A 14,296-nucleotide genomic window follows, 5' to 3' on the forward strand; every position below is an offset into this window, starting at 1 on the left:
AGGCTCCTGGGGCTGAAAGCAGGTTTCTGGGGATTGTTTAGCTTCTATAATTGCAACATAGTTGCTTAGAGTGCAGCTCAGAGCTGGGCGGCGGCAGGCAGGGAACCTTGGCTTCCTCCATCACTGGAGCCAGCAAGCCTCCTGTTCGCTTCAGCTGCCTGGCTGCGGGCCACCATCTTGGTTGGCAGTTAATTTGCATACCGCCCTGATTAGCCAATGGGAAGCATGTCGGAGGTATGGTTAATTACCATGTTTGTCTATTATTTGATAGGATAGGATTACATTATATTTTAATTATTATTATATTTATTATATTATATTATGAACATGGAACATGAACAGCCTTCAAATTAAGAGAAGAAAATTCATTCATAGTCTCCTTGATATATTTTTTTTGTTTCCTTTGAGTTCTTTTGACTGCATGGACATAATTTTTACCTACTGTAGTTGTAATATTAAAGGAGCCACAGTTTTAAATTCTGCTTCTCTTTTTGTGTCATAAAGATACCCTGTCCCTGTATTGTTGCTGTATGTTCCTGGTAATTATTTCAAGTGGCTGTATAGTATTCTGCGATGTAATGGGTTGATGGATGAGCATTGCTCACCAGGAATCATCTTGGGTCTTACTGTATTGAAACCAGCTCTTGTCTGTGTTTACTGTGGAGTCCTTCCTTTAGATGCAAGCTTTACATTTCTGGATATTTGTCCACAGAAAATAATTTAAAAGGGGTTATATGTCTAGAGGGAGTTAGAGCTGCTGCCCAGGGGATTGTGAGAGAGCGCTGATCTGGACTTCTCCTCTCAGGCATTGCTTCACTGGCAGCTACCCGGTCATTGAGCCCCTGCTGAAGCACTTCCCAAACATGTCTGTGGGCTTCACGGCAGTCCTGACGTACTCCTCTGCCTGGGAGGCCCGGGAAGCTCTGAAACAGATCCCGCTGGAGAGAATCATCGTGGAAACTGATGCCCCCTACTTCCTGCCTCGACAGGTAGGGGTGTCTCCAGGCTGAGTTGAGGCACTGAGGAGAGGTTGGGGAGGTGGGCGGTCACCATTACAAGGTTGGCAGGGCCAGAGCCCCAGTGATGTCCAGGTCCCACCCTTGGCTATATAGATGTCTCCTTGTATTGCTCTGCAGAACCAAAAGTCTAGGGGGCTGAGAAGCTGAAGGGTAACCACTCTCTTCCAGGCAGTGCAAAGCCCTACCCTGTAGAGGGTAGTCCAAGGAAGCGTGGGACCCTGCTCACCCAGAGCCCCCCATGACTAGGACTCTCCCTGCACCTGCAGGTAAAGGGGTCTCTACAGGGCAGCCCCAAAGAGGTCCTTACTGGGGAAGGGCCGGGGAGGGATCTCTGTGTAATGACTGTGCGCAGACAGCACAGCGATGTTCTGAATGTTTGATATCTTCCAGGTTCCCAAAAGCCTTTGCCAGTATGCCCACCCGGGCCTGGCCTTGCATACAGTTCGAGAGATTGCCAGGGTCAAAGATCAACCGCTGTCCCGCACCTTGGCTACCTTGCGTGAGAACACCAGTCGCCTCTACAATCTATAAGCAGAGAGAGTGCAGGAGTTTTCTATAAAAGGTCATAAAGTTTACATTTATGTTTTTAAAAATCGGGACAGAACCTTTTTTTGCTGCATTTTATTAATGTAGAGAGTAGCCTGATTTGTCTTGAATGAACTTGGTTTGAAACCTTTCTTTTCTCTTCCCTCCCCTCCAGGACGACCAGTGACCTAACAGCATAGGCTGGGTTTCATCTCTGCCTGGGTCCAGGACAAGGGTGTGTTTAGAGAGCCCATTGGAATGGAGAAAATCAAGATAGGAAACAGGATTTTTCTTGAAACTTCATCATCAGGCTTTTGATCTTGGCTTATGGGTAGGGGGGTGCAATGGAGCAGGGTGGGGAGCAGGAAGGGAGGTTGCCTCCTGGCCACATGCTCCAGGGCAGTCAGGGAGGAAGAAAGACTAGTAGAAGGGTGCAACAAGTTTGCCAATCCAAATCTCTTTTCTCTGCAGCCTGTGTTTTTGAGCAGTCTGCGAATAAAGTCACCCTCCTACTAGTCTAAGCCCATGTTGGTGTGTAACTTGGTTCCTGGTCCTCAGTTCTGAGAGTGAGCTCCCAGTGAGAAATCTATGGGGGATCTTCGCTGGAGACCGGTGAAGTCACCCCCCTGCAACCAAAGGAGTCATCCCCTTCTCTTCCCTGGATAACTCTTCAGTGTGGCTGTCGCTGTGTCAACTCTGCATCAGCACAGGTGGAAGGACTCGACTACTGGTTTCATTGGTTCCATTGCCATCAATACAGAGGGGGCAGAAAGGCACGCATTGTCCAGGGAAAATCCTGGCTGATGGAGATCTGGACAGATGGGGGAACTCAAGGAAGAGGCCTTCTTGAGGAAGAGGACCCCAAAGAAGGTGTTTCTACTTACTGATGCCCCAGGGCTGCGGCTCGGTTGTGTCAAACTGATCAAGGTCCAGCCTGTAGCAGAAGCTACTTGCTAGTCTGCTGGTGAGGTCCCAGCCGCCCTTCGTTCCATTTTGCTCTCAATATGACAGCCTCTTGTGTGTCCCTCCCAGGTTAAGAGGTAAATCAGTTTACTTCTTCAGAGCTCTGCTGGGGTCACTCGGCCATGTTCTGTTGCCTTTGCCCAACAAGCAGGCCTGATGTCTGTAAGTCTCTCATTCCCCCTCTGGGTGGTCTCCCTTGCCTTTGCCTCCTCTGTGTCCTTTCTCTGTGTTGGAAATGAGAGCCTCTCCTTTGACTTTTGAGCATCTGGGGTCATCTCAGATTTTAAGCTGTGTTCTGTTTCCTGCTGGTGCCTTGTAAAGGTATATTCATTACAGGCCCTGGAAGGTTATAATGGTCACGGGGTAAATGTAAGGACACTGCACTTTGTCCAAAAGGATCCTTTACCCCAATCTGCAGTGAGACAGGCCACCAAATTCCTTGTGTGTTTCTTGGAACCTGGTGGCTTACATCATAAAACCCATCACTTAATGCTGGATCTCTCTAGGTGATTTTGGAAGGTGCATTTGAGCCTGGTAAGTTAAAAGGAAATGGCTTAATGTTTTTTCTAGACGGTATTTCTGTTTTGCCCCTGTGCACAGTTGCTGGCCTGAGAAGTGGGCCTTGATTCCCTGTTGACCTTCCATGGATTAGTTGTGCGTTGTTTGTGCCTCATGTTTGCCAGTGTGGGGAACTGGGGGCTCATTCTCCTGTTTGGAAGATTTGGGGAACTGCTAAATATTTCAGAGTGCTTCATTGTCATCCAAATGAACTGCAGCATATATATCTCCTTCATAAACCCTGTATGTCAGTACTGCCTACATGGGAAACCAGTTGGTCCTGCATTAAAGGGTTAAAGGGATGACTAAATGGATATCTCAGAGCTTATGCAGTCTTCCTGCCAAGGTAACGCACAAGGTGCTATACACTTTTATCTCTAGGATTTAGGATTACTTCTGTGCTGTGGCGTGAAAGCTGGTTGGCAATGTTTTTGATGTTGGATGGCTGACTTGATTGTTTTTGCTGTGCTGCTGGAATGCCTCTGTATTACCCCTACCCATCAGTTTCTGAAAATAAAGGGATAGATTCTCAGCCAACTCCCATGCTCTCCACGTTTGTTTAGAGTTCTCAGAATGAGAACAGTGGTTCATTTGGTGGCCGACTTCGAAACCTGTGATCCCAGAGGTCTGACATTCTCGAGTATTCATGTGCCTCTGCAAAATTGCATGAGATAAGTAAGACATGGTATCTTCTCAAAAGTTCTGCCTTTGAGTGTTAACTTTTATCTTACACTTTGGGAACTCAGATATACTGCTGCTTCCTAGCCTTTGAAAACTATATAGATACCTTCTTTTCTTTTTCCAGAGCAGTGCAGTAAGAGGAAGAAATATCGAGTACACAGGTGTGGTACTGATGAATCAGTTGTACTGTTTTTGGACTGTGATCTGATGCCTCTGGGTAGACTGGAGGACATTCTATTTCACTACTTGCACATGTATTTAACTCAGTCCTCTGATTTTTATGGAGGTATTGTTGAACACAAACACACAAGCCAAAAGTAAACCTGGAAAAAGGAAGGCTCTGCTGTGAGAATGTTAAACAAATTTGAAATCTCTGTTAATGCATCATCTCTGAGACGCAGCCATTGACTGCATTTTCAGCATATTCCTTCACTTTGGTTCAGTTTCCTTTCCAGTTGAACACACAGTTGACTGTGTCTACTCAGTGATAGTCGGTTTGTGGCTGAAAATCTGTTGCGCTTGGTGTTGCTGGTGTTTACATCTTTCTTTCTGTATTGAGTTGGGACTGATACTAATCATTTGCTGTCAGGACCTTCATTTTTATGCCACTCATTTTATAAAGTGTGGGCAAATGGCCACTGAAATATTCAGTGATTAAACAAACTCAAACAAAGATGGCAGCAGAACTGCTGATCAGTGGCTAGCCAGCCCTTGTGGTCCCTGTCAGTGCTCCTTTGGAGTGGATTCAGATTAACGAAGGTAGCTAAGCATGGGTCCCCATTCTTCTGTTTACATGTTGCCATAAGGGAGTTTCTGAGCACACACCTGTAAGTGTATGATGAGTTAAATACATGTGCTAGTATACTGGTATATCCTAAAACACAAAATAAGCTTTTTATAAGGAGAATTTTTTTCCTTCAACAAATTTCTTTTAGGATATGTGCTGCCGAAGCGAGCACTCCTTCAACAAATTTCTTGTTCACCCCAAGGGTAAATACACCCCATTCAGAGAACCTTAAGTTAGTGGTATCATTAAATAATGTTAGAGGAATAGGTTTAAGAAGGGTGACATAGGACCTTGTTTGAAATGCTACATTTTTTCAAGTGTGTCCCTTGTTTCTTTTGATGTTTTATTTCTGCCAGTTGTTGACTTGAAGTTGACCCAATGTATTATGAAGGAAAATAAAAAAAACAAGCCCTGAAAGGTTGTTGGTTCAGTTCCCAGTCAGGACACATGCCTGGGTTGGGTGGGGGGAGTAGGGGAATGCAGGAGGGGCAGCGTATCGATGTTTCACTCTCACATCAATGTTTCTCTCCTTCTCCCTTCTTTTTCTAAAAGTCAATAAACGTTTTTTTAAAAATTTTACTTTAAAAAACAAAAGAAATCCCTTTGGACCCTAGGCAGCAGGGCAAGAAAATACCATTGAGAGTCAGTAGACTTTGAAACGCATGAACTCAACCACTATAGCTCTGGATATGAGTGGGCAATGTATTTGCTGTGTGACCTTGGAAAGTTAATTTCTCCAAACTTCAGTTTCCTCCCTCCGAAGTAACTTGTGAAAATTAGCTGAAATTGCATTAACTACTTGCAAGTATTTAGAACAATGCCTGGTGCACTGCAGGGATGAAGTAAGTGATGACGGTTAGAATAGTTGAATGCCTACTATGTGCCAGGTGTCCTTGAGGGAGATACTGTGTTCAGTCTCTATAGTAACCCAGGGAGGTGGGTATTTTAATTTGAGAAACCTGAGAAACAATATTTTGGTCTGGATCAGAACTGGTATTCAAATTCAGGTCTGAGGCATAGCTCTCAACCACACCATGGGCCTGCCCCAGGTGGGATTGCCCAGTCCAGAGTGGGCTTAAAAAATGTTAAATTTTTTTTTTTTTTAATGAATGACGCAGGCAAGTGGCAGAGAATGCTTGTGAGTCCTTTGAGAGAAAAGTAAGTCTTTGTTCTTTTTTTTGATGGGATGGAGCTGACCAGCATTCCCACCAGGGCCTGGCACACATCCCCCTCCTAAGCAGCACCCCCAGCCCAATCCATGGCTGCTGCTTCCCCAGGTCAGCAGCTGGTTTCCTGGGCCAATTTGATCACACTTGGACCTTCCATCCTCTCTAGCTGTTAAGAAGAGGGCTGTGGGTGTGGTTAGAGTGATCAGGGTTGTGCCCCCACTAAACAGTGGAACTGGGATATGGCTAAGCTTCAGGGCAGCATGTCCGTCTAGACCTCAGTACTAGGGAGCTGGCTATCTGGGGGCTGTAGAAGGTCATTTCCCTCCATTTCTATTTTTTCCACTCCCCCCACTTAGTTCATCTGTTCTCCAATACCTTAAGTTCCTTTAATGGTGATAACATGTTTCAGTCTGTGGCTTAGATGAAGATGCTTTTGAAAGCAAAGACTCAGTGAATGAAGTCACTGTGTAGTCATATAATTAGGTGTCTGGTCATCTGAGAGATGGGAGTATGTATGTATGTGTGTGCGTGGTCTGCCATCTGCCCAACAGAGTCTACAATAGAGCTGGGACTAAATCGATGGGGAAGAAGGTAAGAGAGAAGAAACAGGACACCTTTTTCATGTGTTCACAGTTCTGTTGAGGGTCCCACCTGGTCAGGTCTCAATTTTTTTTTTAAGTTTTATAACAATTGACACCTATTGTATGCCAGGTGGTGCAATCTGGCTGCAGAGTGCTGTGCTGTCTGAATAGAGTCCAGTCCCTCTAAGCCACTTTATAGAAGCCATTTAATAACCTGGGATCTTGTTAAAGTGCAGATCCTGATATAGTAGGGCAGGGATGGGGCCCAAGATGGCATTTCTAAGGAATTCCCAGATGATCCACAGATTGCATGGAGTTCCTGGATGATCAATGGCAGTTGGGTTTCGGTGTGCCTACTAAGTCTACCAGTGGTTGGTACCTTTAGGGCTGTGCCTTGAGTGCCAGGTTAGATTGATTTCACTCAAGAAGATACTTGGCTTCTAGAGCTCTCTGGTAGTTTTTTCCAGTGTGGGTGTTACCCCAACTCTGCAGAGGGGTGCCCTACATATTTCTAGGGGATCATGTGTCTGCCTGGCAGTGCATCTCTTTGGAATCTCCCTCCTTGTTTGCTTTTCTCTCCTATTGATTGACCCATCATCACCAGCTCTCAGAAACCACTTTGCATGTTTATGATACCAAAGTGTAAATGACCGATAGGTGACATTTCCTCCTAGGAAGGCTGGTGTCTTCCCTGGAATTAAATTGTGGAACTTAAGGACCAAGGTTCGATTCAGCTGTGAGCTGGAGTTGGAAATGTTGTGGGACAACTACCAGGTATCAGTGAAGTAATGAAGGCAGTGGTCTGCCTTGCCTATATGAGTTGGTATCTACTTTGCTGGGCTTCCCAATAGTGAACAAAGAGGAAGCCCTTCCCAGCAGTGGCTAGAAGCCATTGTTAGCACCCACTTAATAACTTTAGACTCATGCTTTGGCATTCCCAGAATCCTGTTCTGATTTTGAATGTGTTAGTAGATTTTAGCTCTGATAATGTCACCCGTACTTTCTTTGTCCATACAGTCCTATATATATATATATATATATAGATTGATTTCAGAGAGTAAGGGAGAGGGAGAGATAGAAACATCAATGATGAGAGAGTATCATTGATCTGTCTCCTGCACGCCCCTTACTGGGGAGTGAGCCCGCAACTGGGGCATGTGCCCTTAACAGGAATCAGACCCGGGACTCTTCAGTCCACAGGCCACTGCTCTATCCACTGAGCCAAACCAGCTAGGGCCACAGAGTCCTTGATAATAAGTTCTCATTGCAACGTTGCACTTTGATATTTAAAGGAACTGTGTCTTTCTTTCTCCCCTCCCCATCCTCTTCTCCTCTTCTCTTCCCTTTCCCCTCTTACTTTTATTCTTTGTCTCTCTCTCCTCCCCTCCTCTTCTGGCACACATACCCAGTAGTCTATCTGCTTGTATGAGGTGGTCTAGTGTGGTTTTCTGAGTGTGCACACCTGCCTTGTTACATATCCTTCTTTTCTCTTTCCATTGACCATAAAACAAGACTTATTTTTCCAGTGACATTTTCCTCTTTGGTGAAATAATTCTCATTATGAACATTTAGCACACACTTTGAATATTTATTCAGCTCCTAAGCTAGTACCACTCAGAGCTGGGAGTCGTAGAAGCAATCTAAAAGCCACGGTGAGCACTTCTAAGGGTAGTAGGAAAACAAAGAGGTGGGCCCGTCCTGTGGATGGTCACTTGTCTGCTGGGACCTCTGAAAAGCAAGGGTGTAGATGTCAAAATTCTGAGTCTGCTGTTTGGCCAGTGCCATCAAAGATGGTTTTCTTACATAGTGGTGACTGGTGAGGTGGTGACTTGTAATGGGGGGAGCCTTGGACTGTGACTTGGGCAAGTCACTAAAGGCTCGGAGTCTTGGTCTCCTTATCTGCATGGAAGGGTGAGTGCGATTCTCTGTCTGCCTCGAGTGGTGGATGGGTTAGGTGATGCCATGTTGGTGACAGAAGTGCTTTGCAGGTTGCAAGGTGCTTCCAGTGGCCTCCTTGATCAGGGGAAAGTTGAGTGGTTTCTTTACAAGGTAAGAGGGGATTCAAATAAAAACAAAAAACTTTGCTTAACTGGCTGCGGAGCCCATTCTTCTGAATGCGATTGTAGCACTAATTCCTGTTGTTTGTGAAGTAAAATTATACAGTGAAGGTGTTGTAACATCAAATAATTTTATACTCTATTAGGGATGTTAGCTCCATTTTATGGTTACGGAAATTGGGGTTCACTGGGGCTCCAAAGCTAGTTCTCAGAACTTTGTACCCTCTTTGAATACAAAAACTGGGCTCAACACCCTCCGAGCCACTCAAATACCAGCCCCGCCCACTCCTGCCATTTGGGAACGAGGAATTAGAAGCTCTTTGAGAGGCAGGGGTCAGGGAAGAGAACTTTTCTTGTGTCACCCATAATGTGGGCTCACATTTGGGACTCTGAGAAAACTCTGAATTGACCTGACCCGGGCAGGGACTTACCATTGGCTTCTTCCCAAAACATGTCCTGAAGAAACTTCCCCAGGGCCTGGCCATGCCAGTGGGACTGAGCCCCTGACAGCTTGATTCCAACATCAAAGGGGGCGTTGAACTAGGAGGAGAGTAGGGAGGACCCAGGAAATGTCAGAGGTTACAGCCTCCCACACCCCTGCCCCAAACACTTCATCCCAAAGGTCAGAGAGGGAAAGGGCCTGTGGGCCCAGCAGGTGCACTGAGGGATAGCTCAGTTCTCTTCTTTGTACACCCATTCTTTTTGCCCCCTCCATCTTTAGGAGGCTAACCTTGACACTCTTCCTTTACTGCTAAGATAAATCTGCAGTGTCCCCTAGCAAGCCCCCTCCCTGCTGTGCAATTTTTGAAGACAGTGTTGAATCGCAATGGTGGAATTTCAGGCCCTGGCAGGGAGGTTTGGGGGAAGTGGGCTTACCTGGTGTCCATAGCACTAGCCTACGTGATGGTCTCTGCCCCCTCCACTGCCCCCACCTCTCCTTTCCCGGGTACTTTTCCTCATATGCTCAGGCCTCTGTTCAGTGCAGGCAGGAAGCTAACCTTTTCCTAGAGCTAAGTTCCTTCTTTCTCAGCTTCTGTTTTTTTTCCGTCTGCAGAGAGAGTGCACCTTTTTCCCTACTTGGCAGTCTGTGAGGTGATTTCCTGTCACTAAAAGCTTTGGGGAAACAGGAAAGAGCTGTGTTTGCAGCCACATCATTGTTTTCTCCCTTGAGACCAGAGACTGTATCTTTATCTCTGTTCATCCAGTAGCTGCCTCAGCACCTGGCCATGTTGGTCACTGAGGTGTCTGAACATCTCCATGGGTCAGTGGAGGACTCTTGATGCTGGAAAGAACCCCTGGTCGTTGGTCCTTCTGCCCACTACCCTCCAGACAGGAGGTGTTAACCCCCATTTTCAGATAAAGCAGATGAGACCCAGAGAGGTTAAAGGACTTGTTTGAGGCCTCAGAGGAGTTGGTGGCCAAGGATTAGAATGCAGGATTCTTAAGTCCACCAGTCCCGGGACCTCTGCTAACCCCAGGGGTGTAGCAGCGCCCATTGTTTCCAGCCCTCGGTATCTCCCCTCCAGGCAGGTACCACTATGACTCCTATTTTACAGATGAGCGAACTGCTCAGAGAAGTTATTAAAGCAACAAATGGCTGTTTGTTCCTTTAAAACAATTTACCTTCCCCATTTGTCTTCACTGTGAAGGTGGAGAGTATGGGGAATGGCATGATTGGTTTTTTAGGGAACTTGGACCCTCCCGTTATCTCCCTTCAGTAAAGATTCAAAGACACATCCCCTCCGACCCCCCGTGGCTAATGTGGGGTGGTCAGATCACTGGAACAGACTTCTTAGGGACTTGCTGGCTAGAACTGGGTGGCAGGGGCAGTTGAGAGGCGGCGTGGCGACTGGTGGGTGGGAGATGAGCTTCAGGTGACCCAACAAGACTCCCTTGGCGTCTCATCTGTTCAGTGGGAGATGGGTGGGGTAGGGGAGTGGGAAGGACTTGGTTTGAGAAATATTAAAGTTCTGAAACTAGATTTCAGGAGGAAAATGTTTGAAGGAAGTGGGGGGCCTGGGATGAAAGAGGTGGAGCCCTAGGATGGGAGGGGCTCCCAGAAGGTGTTGCTGGCCTCCTGCCCCACCTGTCTCCTACCGCTACACCACCTCCCAGACATTTCAGACTTCTGGTTCTAGCTGAGGCAGCCCGGGCCATTTCTTCTGAGGCCAGCCTTTGTGGAAACTAGAAACTTCCAGCCCTGCCTTGAGTCAGCCGCCATTGAAATCTCTTCCCCATCTGGGCTAATTTAGAGTGACCCCAGCTGGGGGAGTACCTGCGGCGGGAGCTGGCAACCTCACTAAGAGAGTTCCCTGATTTTCATTTAAGGCCATCGAGTGTGGATGTGGTGGGCTGAGGATGTCCCAGGTGGTATGGAGGAAGTGCCTGAGAACACCTTTAGGTTTACAGAGGGTCAGAGAAAGCATGGGTTGGGGAGCTCATCCCTGACAGGAGAAGTGGCTGGTGGGTGGTTAGAGAAAGGCCAAGGCAGGACACACTTCAGCTTCTCTCAGGCCAGAGAGAGTGGGAGGCACTCCCTCTGTCAGACCGTAAGGAGGAAGAGAGGACTTGGGGGCTGACTCAGCCCTGACCTTCAGTTTTACCGCTGCCGCCCTCTGGCTGGGGCGTCACAGACAAGTACATTGAACTTCTAGTCAATGAGGGCAATGATACCAGCTCCCAGCAGCTCAGTAACTGCCATGGTTGAGTATTAAGTACCATCCAGGGAATTCTGGTTTCTCTGCATGGAGGTGTATGTCGCCACCGAAATCTTGTCAGAACCGCCCGCTAACCACACACAGCCAGCCTTTCAGGACAGTTACCTGGATGACCCTATGAAACCCATGTCTCTCCCTCCACCCGGCCCCCCTTCCTAGTCCTCCATTTATCTGTAAACTATTTTCTTATCTCAGGCAAGATTAGCCAGAGCCAGGGCCAGCATGGCTAGTCTGCAGCGAGTGGGCCCTGCAGCCCCGCCAGCAGCAGCTTGCCGGCCAGGATGCGGTCTGGGCGCACTGCAGCCCAGTGAGGTCTGAGAGGCCCTGGGCCAACCAGAATGTTTTCTGCGGGGAAACACCTTCAGTCTACGATCAGCTGTGTCTTCCTGGGTATCTTTCTCTGGGCACCCCGTTTGCTGCACTCTTTGAAAATATCTGGCGCCTGCTAGTGTCCCCTTCTCTCTCCTCTGCTCATGGTTCCTGTATGTTCCCATTTTGTGGTAGCAGAGTTACTTCTCTGAGATATTTGCCTCTTCATGGGCACAGACCTCATAGAGCACAGTGCAATCAACTATTTTCATGCTGGTAAGTGGACCCCTGTTCATGCTATCGCCCCCAGCCTTCACCCCCCCCCCCCAAGAGGAACCAACCCGTATTTCCAGCTCATCCTCTGCCCCTTCCTCCCGATTTCCATCTTCTGGCCGGAGCCAGCCTTCGAGCTCTCGCTCTCGGGGCTGCAGTTTGGCTGGTGGCTTCTTGGACTCCTTTCTCTGCTGGAGAGAGAGTTTTCTTTAGGGCCCTAAGCCCCCATATCCTTCCAGAGCAGAGAGAGGCGGTGCCTATAAGTCAGACCCAGGGCCCTCCTTTGTGTTCTCTGAGAAGGCTGCTCGGAGAGGTTGAGCCACTGCCCACGTCACACAGCTGGCTGCTATGGCAGGGCTGGAATGAGAGGCCCTGTCAGAATGTGGGGCTTTGTGGGGAGAATCTCACCTGAGCTTTCTGGTGTTCGGGGCTCAGGAAGCTGGAGCCTGCCATGGCCAAGTCCACCCAGAGCACACTGAGGAGCAGCAGGCTGCAGATGGTCCCTGGGGAAGGCATGGCCTCAGCTGGGTTGGGACAGATGGGCCTAGAGAAGAGAGTCTCCAGTTAACACGCTCCCCCTCCTCTCCCTTCGCGTCCACTGCCCTCCCAGCGCCTCAGAATGCAGGTAGGAGCTTAGCAGACAGGGCTTCGACCTGGGATGGCAGCTCTCCCCACTGCCTAAGGCAGAATGAATTGAAGGATGTCTGTGTTCTCTTCCAAGACTGTTCAGGGCAGACCCCTTGGCAGTGGATTCCCCATGTGTTTGCCTCAGCCCCAAAGACCTCGCCAAGCTTCTTAATGGGTAATGAAGCTGACCCAGCAAGATCCCCAGGAGACCAAAGCCCAGTTATGTCTGAGCAACCAGGCTGCCCCAGCTTGTGCAACCTCCCCTTGGTTCAGATGGGCCTGTGAACGGCCAGTAAGTTAAACCCATAAGCAAACCCACAGAGAGAGAGGGTGCCTACCTGGGATTCCTGGCGGAGGTGACACCTGGTGGCTGGCTGGTCCTTATATAGGAAGCCTTGTGTTTGTTTTAAACCAGCAACCGCATCTCAGGGCAGCCTAGTTTCCAGGGGCTGATTTACATTCCTTGGGTCCTCTGGGTAGAAATCAACAATGGAGGTTAAATGCCCAGAGAGATTGTTGGGTTGGCTTGGGGTGGCCATCTGCTCCAGCTGTCCACAGATGGCCCTGGCCCTGGTTTCGGTGGGAGGGAGAGGAGTGGCCGGGGGCGACCAGGCTGGCTTTGCTGCTCTGTGAGATCTCACGCCTTTCTGATGAGATTGGGTGGGTTCAGGGTGGCATGGCTGTAGACTTCACTCCTTTCTGAACCCCCCTCCGCTCTGGATAGAGCGATTTTACCGTCATTAGCTTTCTAAGCTTTCTAGTCCTGCCCCTGCTGTTCTGACCTACGCTGCTCTGGCTCCCACAAGCCTCTGGAGCACAAGGGAGCCTGGATCATGTAATTCTGCCTCCCCAGTGAGGGAAGTCCCTCTTTACAGATGAGAAAACTGCTAGGAGGGTCGGCAGCATGAGCTCCTAACTGTCCTCTAAGGAGCAGGTGTAGGGATCATTTTAATCAGTGGTTAAACCTCAGACATTCCCCCTGGGTGAGGCATGATGACTCTGCATGGCTTGGTGTTTCTTGTGGGCTTGCCTCCCCTCCCCCAGCCCAGTTCTGGGGGAACAGATTGGATCTGGAGGCAGAAGGGCTGTGACCTGCTATTGGCACAGGTAACTACTCAAATTGGTTGGCGTTAGGCAGATCACTAATAATCCCCCTTGTGGCAGGGCTGCCTCTCAGTGGTTTTTAGGATTCTTAGAAGCTGTAAGGCAGCGTACAGATGACAAGTATTTTTGTATCAGGCCCAAGATCTTGTGCCAAGCATGGGCGATGGTCACACGTCCTTGGATGAAGGGTTCACTAACCTTAACCTGTCCGAGTGCTTCATCTATTGGATGCCCAAGCAGTGACTCCCTAGGGTTGAATGCAATGTCTGTATCAAAGTCCCAGGAGAAGCTCACTTCAGGCTGGGGCTCCGTGCAAGAGGCAGATGGTGGCAGTGGAGCAGGCTTTGAAGGGAGGGCATCGCTGCAAGCAGAGTGGCATGAGTGATGGGAGCAAACGGGCATGGTTTAGACCGTTGGGGACAACAGTGAGAAGGCTGCGTGGCTTGGAGGGTGGTGGTGGTGGGAGGAGGCCAAAAGAAAGGCCTCAAAGGAGTTGGGGTCAGGCTCTGCACTGCCTCAAAAGCTGCTGGCACAAGGAGCGTGGGCTTTATGTGCAGGAGGGAGGCCTCTGAAGGCTCTTTAACAGGAGGGACAGAGCATAGAATCATGAGCAAGTTGGAAAGCCTTAAAGACTTGGGATGCTGGACCTTTTATTTCACTGGAAGAAAAAACACAACTTCCCCCAAAGCCACCCAGCCTAATCCAGTGCTCTCTCCTTCCTGCTTCCAGGAAAGTCAGTGCTCCAAGCAGGGTGGGCCTGGGGCAGAGAACCAGCTAGGGGGAGGTGTTGAGGCAGTAGAACAGCTGATGGTTAAATGCCACCCGACTTGACGATTGACCTCAGGGGGCACAGGGCCCATAGAGTCTCTCGGGTCAGTGGAGGCCCAGGAGGGGCTGGACAGCCCCTCAGTAGAATGTGGGGGACT

The 14,296-nt window shown here is 48.8% G+C and overlaps 2 protein-coding genes across 5 annotated transcripts in view; one reads left to right on the forward strand and one right to left on the reverse strand.

The window, feature by feature from the left end:
* The window catches only part of TATDN2 (TatD DNase domain containing 2), a 25,437-nt gene extending 23,372 nt beyond the window's left edge, over positions 1 to 2,065 (forward strand). Inside the window, exons 7-9 of the mRNA XM_006758362.2 lie at positions 806 to 989; positions 1,410 to 1,581; positions 1,720 to 2,065. Of these exons, the coding sequence (XP_006758425.1) occupies positions 806 to 989; positions 1,410 to 1,550 (325 nt within the window). The 3' untranslated portion in view covers positions 1,551 to 1,581; positions 1,720 to 2,065. The remainder of the gene's footprint in view (positions 1 to 805; positions 990 to 1,409; positions 1,582 to 1,719) is intronic.
* Positions 2,066 to 7,928: 5,863 nt separating this feature from the next.
* GHRL (ghrelin/obestatin prepropeptide) lies at positions 7,929 to 13,042 on the reverse strand. Of its 4 annotated transcripts, none has more exons than XM_015560369.1 (4): positions 12,048 to 12,597; positions 11,708 to 11,830; positions 8,772 to 8,880; positions 7,929 to 8,011 (listed from the first exon to the last, which is right to left on the reverse strand). In XM_015560369.1, exons 1-4 carry the CDS (start codon positions 12,153 to 12,155, stop codon positions 7,992 to 7,994), a joined length of 360 nt encoding a protein of 119 aa, XP_015415855.1. In that variant the 5' UTR covers positions 12,156 to 12,597; the 3' UTR covers positions 7,929 to 7,991. The 4 variants fall into 4 exon arrangements, with proteins under 4 accessions (XP_015415855.1, XP_015415853.1, XP_015415854.1 ...); XM_015560367.1 differs by lacking the exon at positions 7,929 to 8,011 and adding an exon at positions 12,605 to 13,042 and having other exon boundaries at positions 8,562 to 8,880; positions 12,048 to 12,183; XM_015560368.1 differs by lacking the exon at positions 7,929 to 8,011 and having other exon boundaries at positions 8,562 to 8,880; positions 11,708 to 11,827.
* Between the last annotated feature and the right edge of the window lie 1,254 nt (positions 13,043 to 14,296).

Source organism: Myotis davidii, unplaced genomic scaffold, assembly GCF_000327345.1.
Source record: "Myotis davidii unplaced genomic scaffold, ASM32734v1 scaffold73, whole genome shotgun sequence".
Lineage (NCBI taxonomy): Eukaryota > Metazoa > Chordata > Mammalia > Chiroptera > Vespertilionidae > Myotis > Myotis davidii.

Coding starts and splice junctions, on each gene's coding strand:
- GHRL (XM_015560367.1), bottom strand. CDS start 12,155: ATGCCTTCCCCAGGGACCATCTGCAGCCTGCTGCTCCTCAGTGTGCTC. Junction 11,831..12,047: donor CCGAACACCAGAAAGCTCAG/GTGAGATTCTCC, acceptor CTCTCTCTCCAG/CAGAGAAAGGAGTCCAAGAA. Junction 8,881..11,707: donor AGGATGAGCTGGAAATACGG/GTTGGTTCCTCT, acceptor CTCTCCTCCTAG/TTCAACGCCCCCTTTGATGT.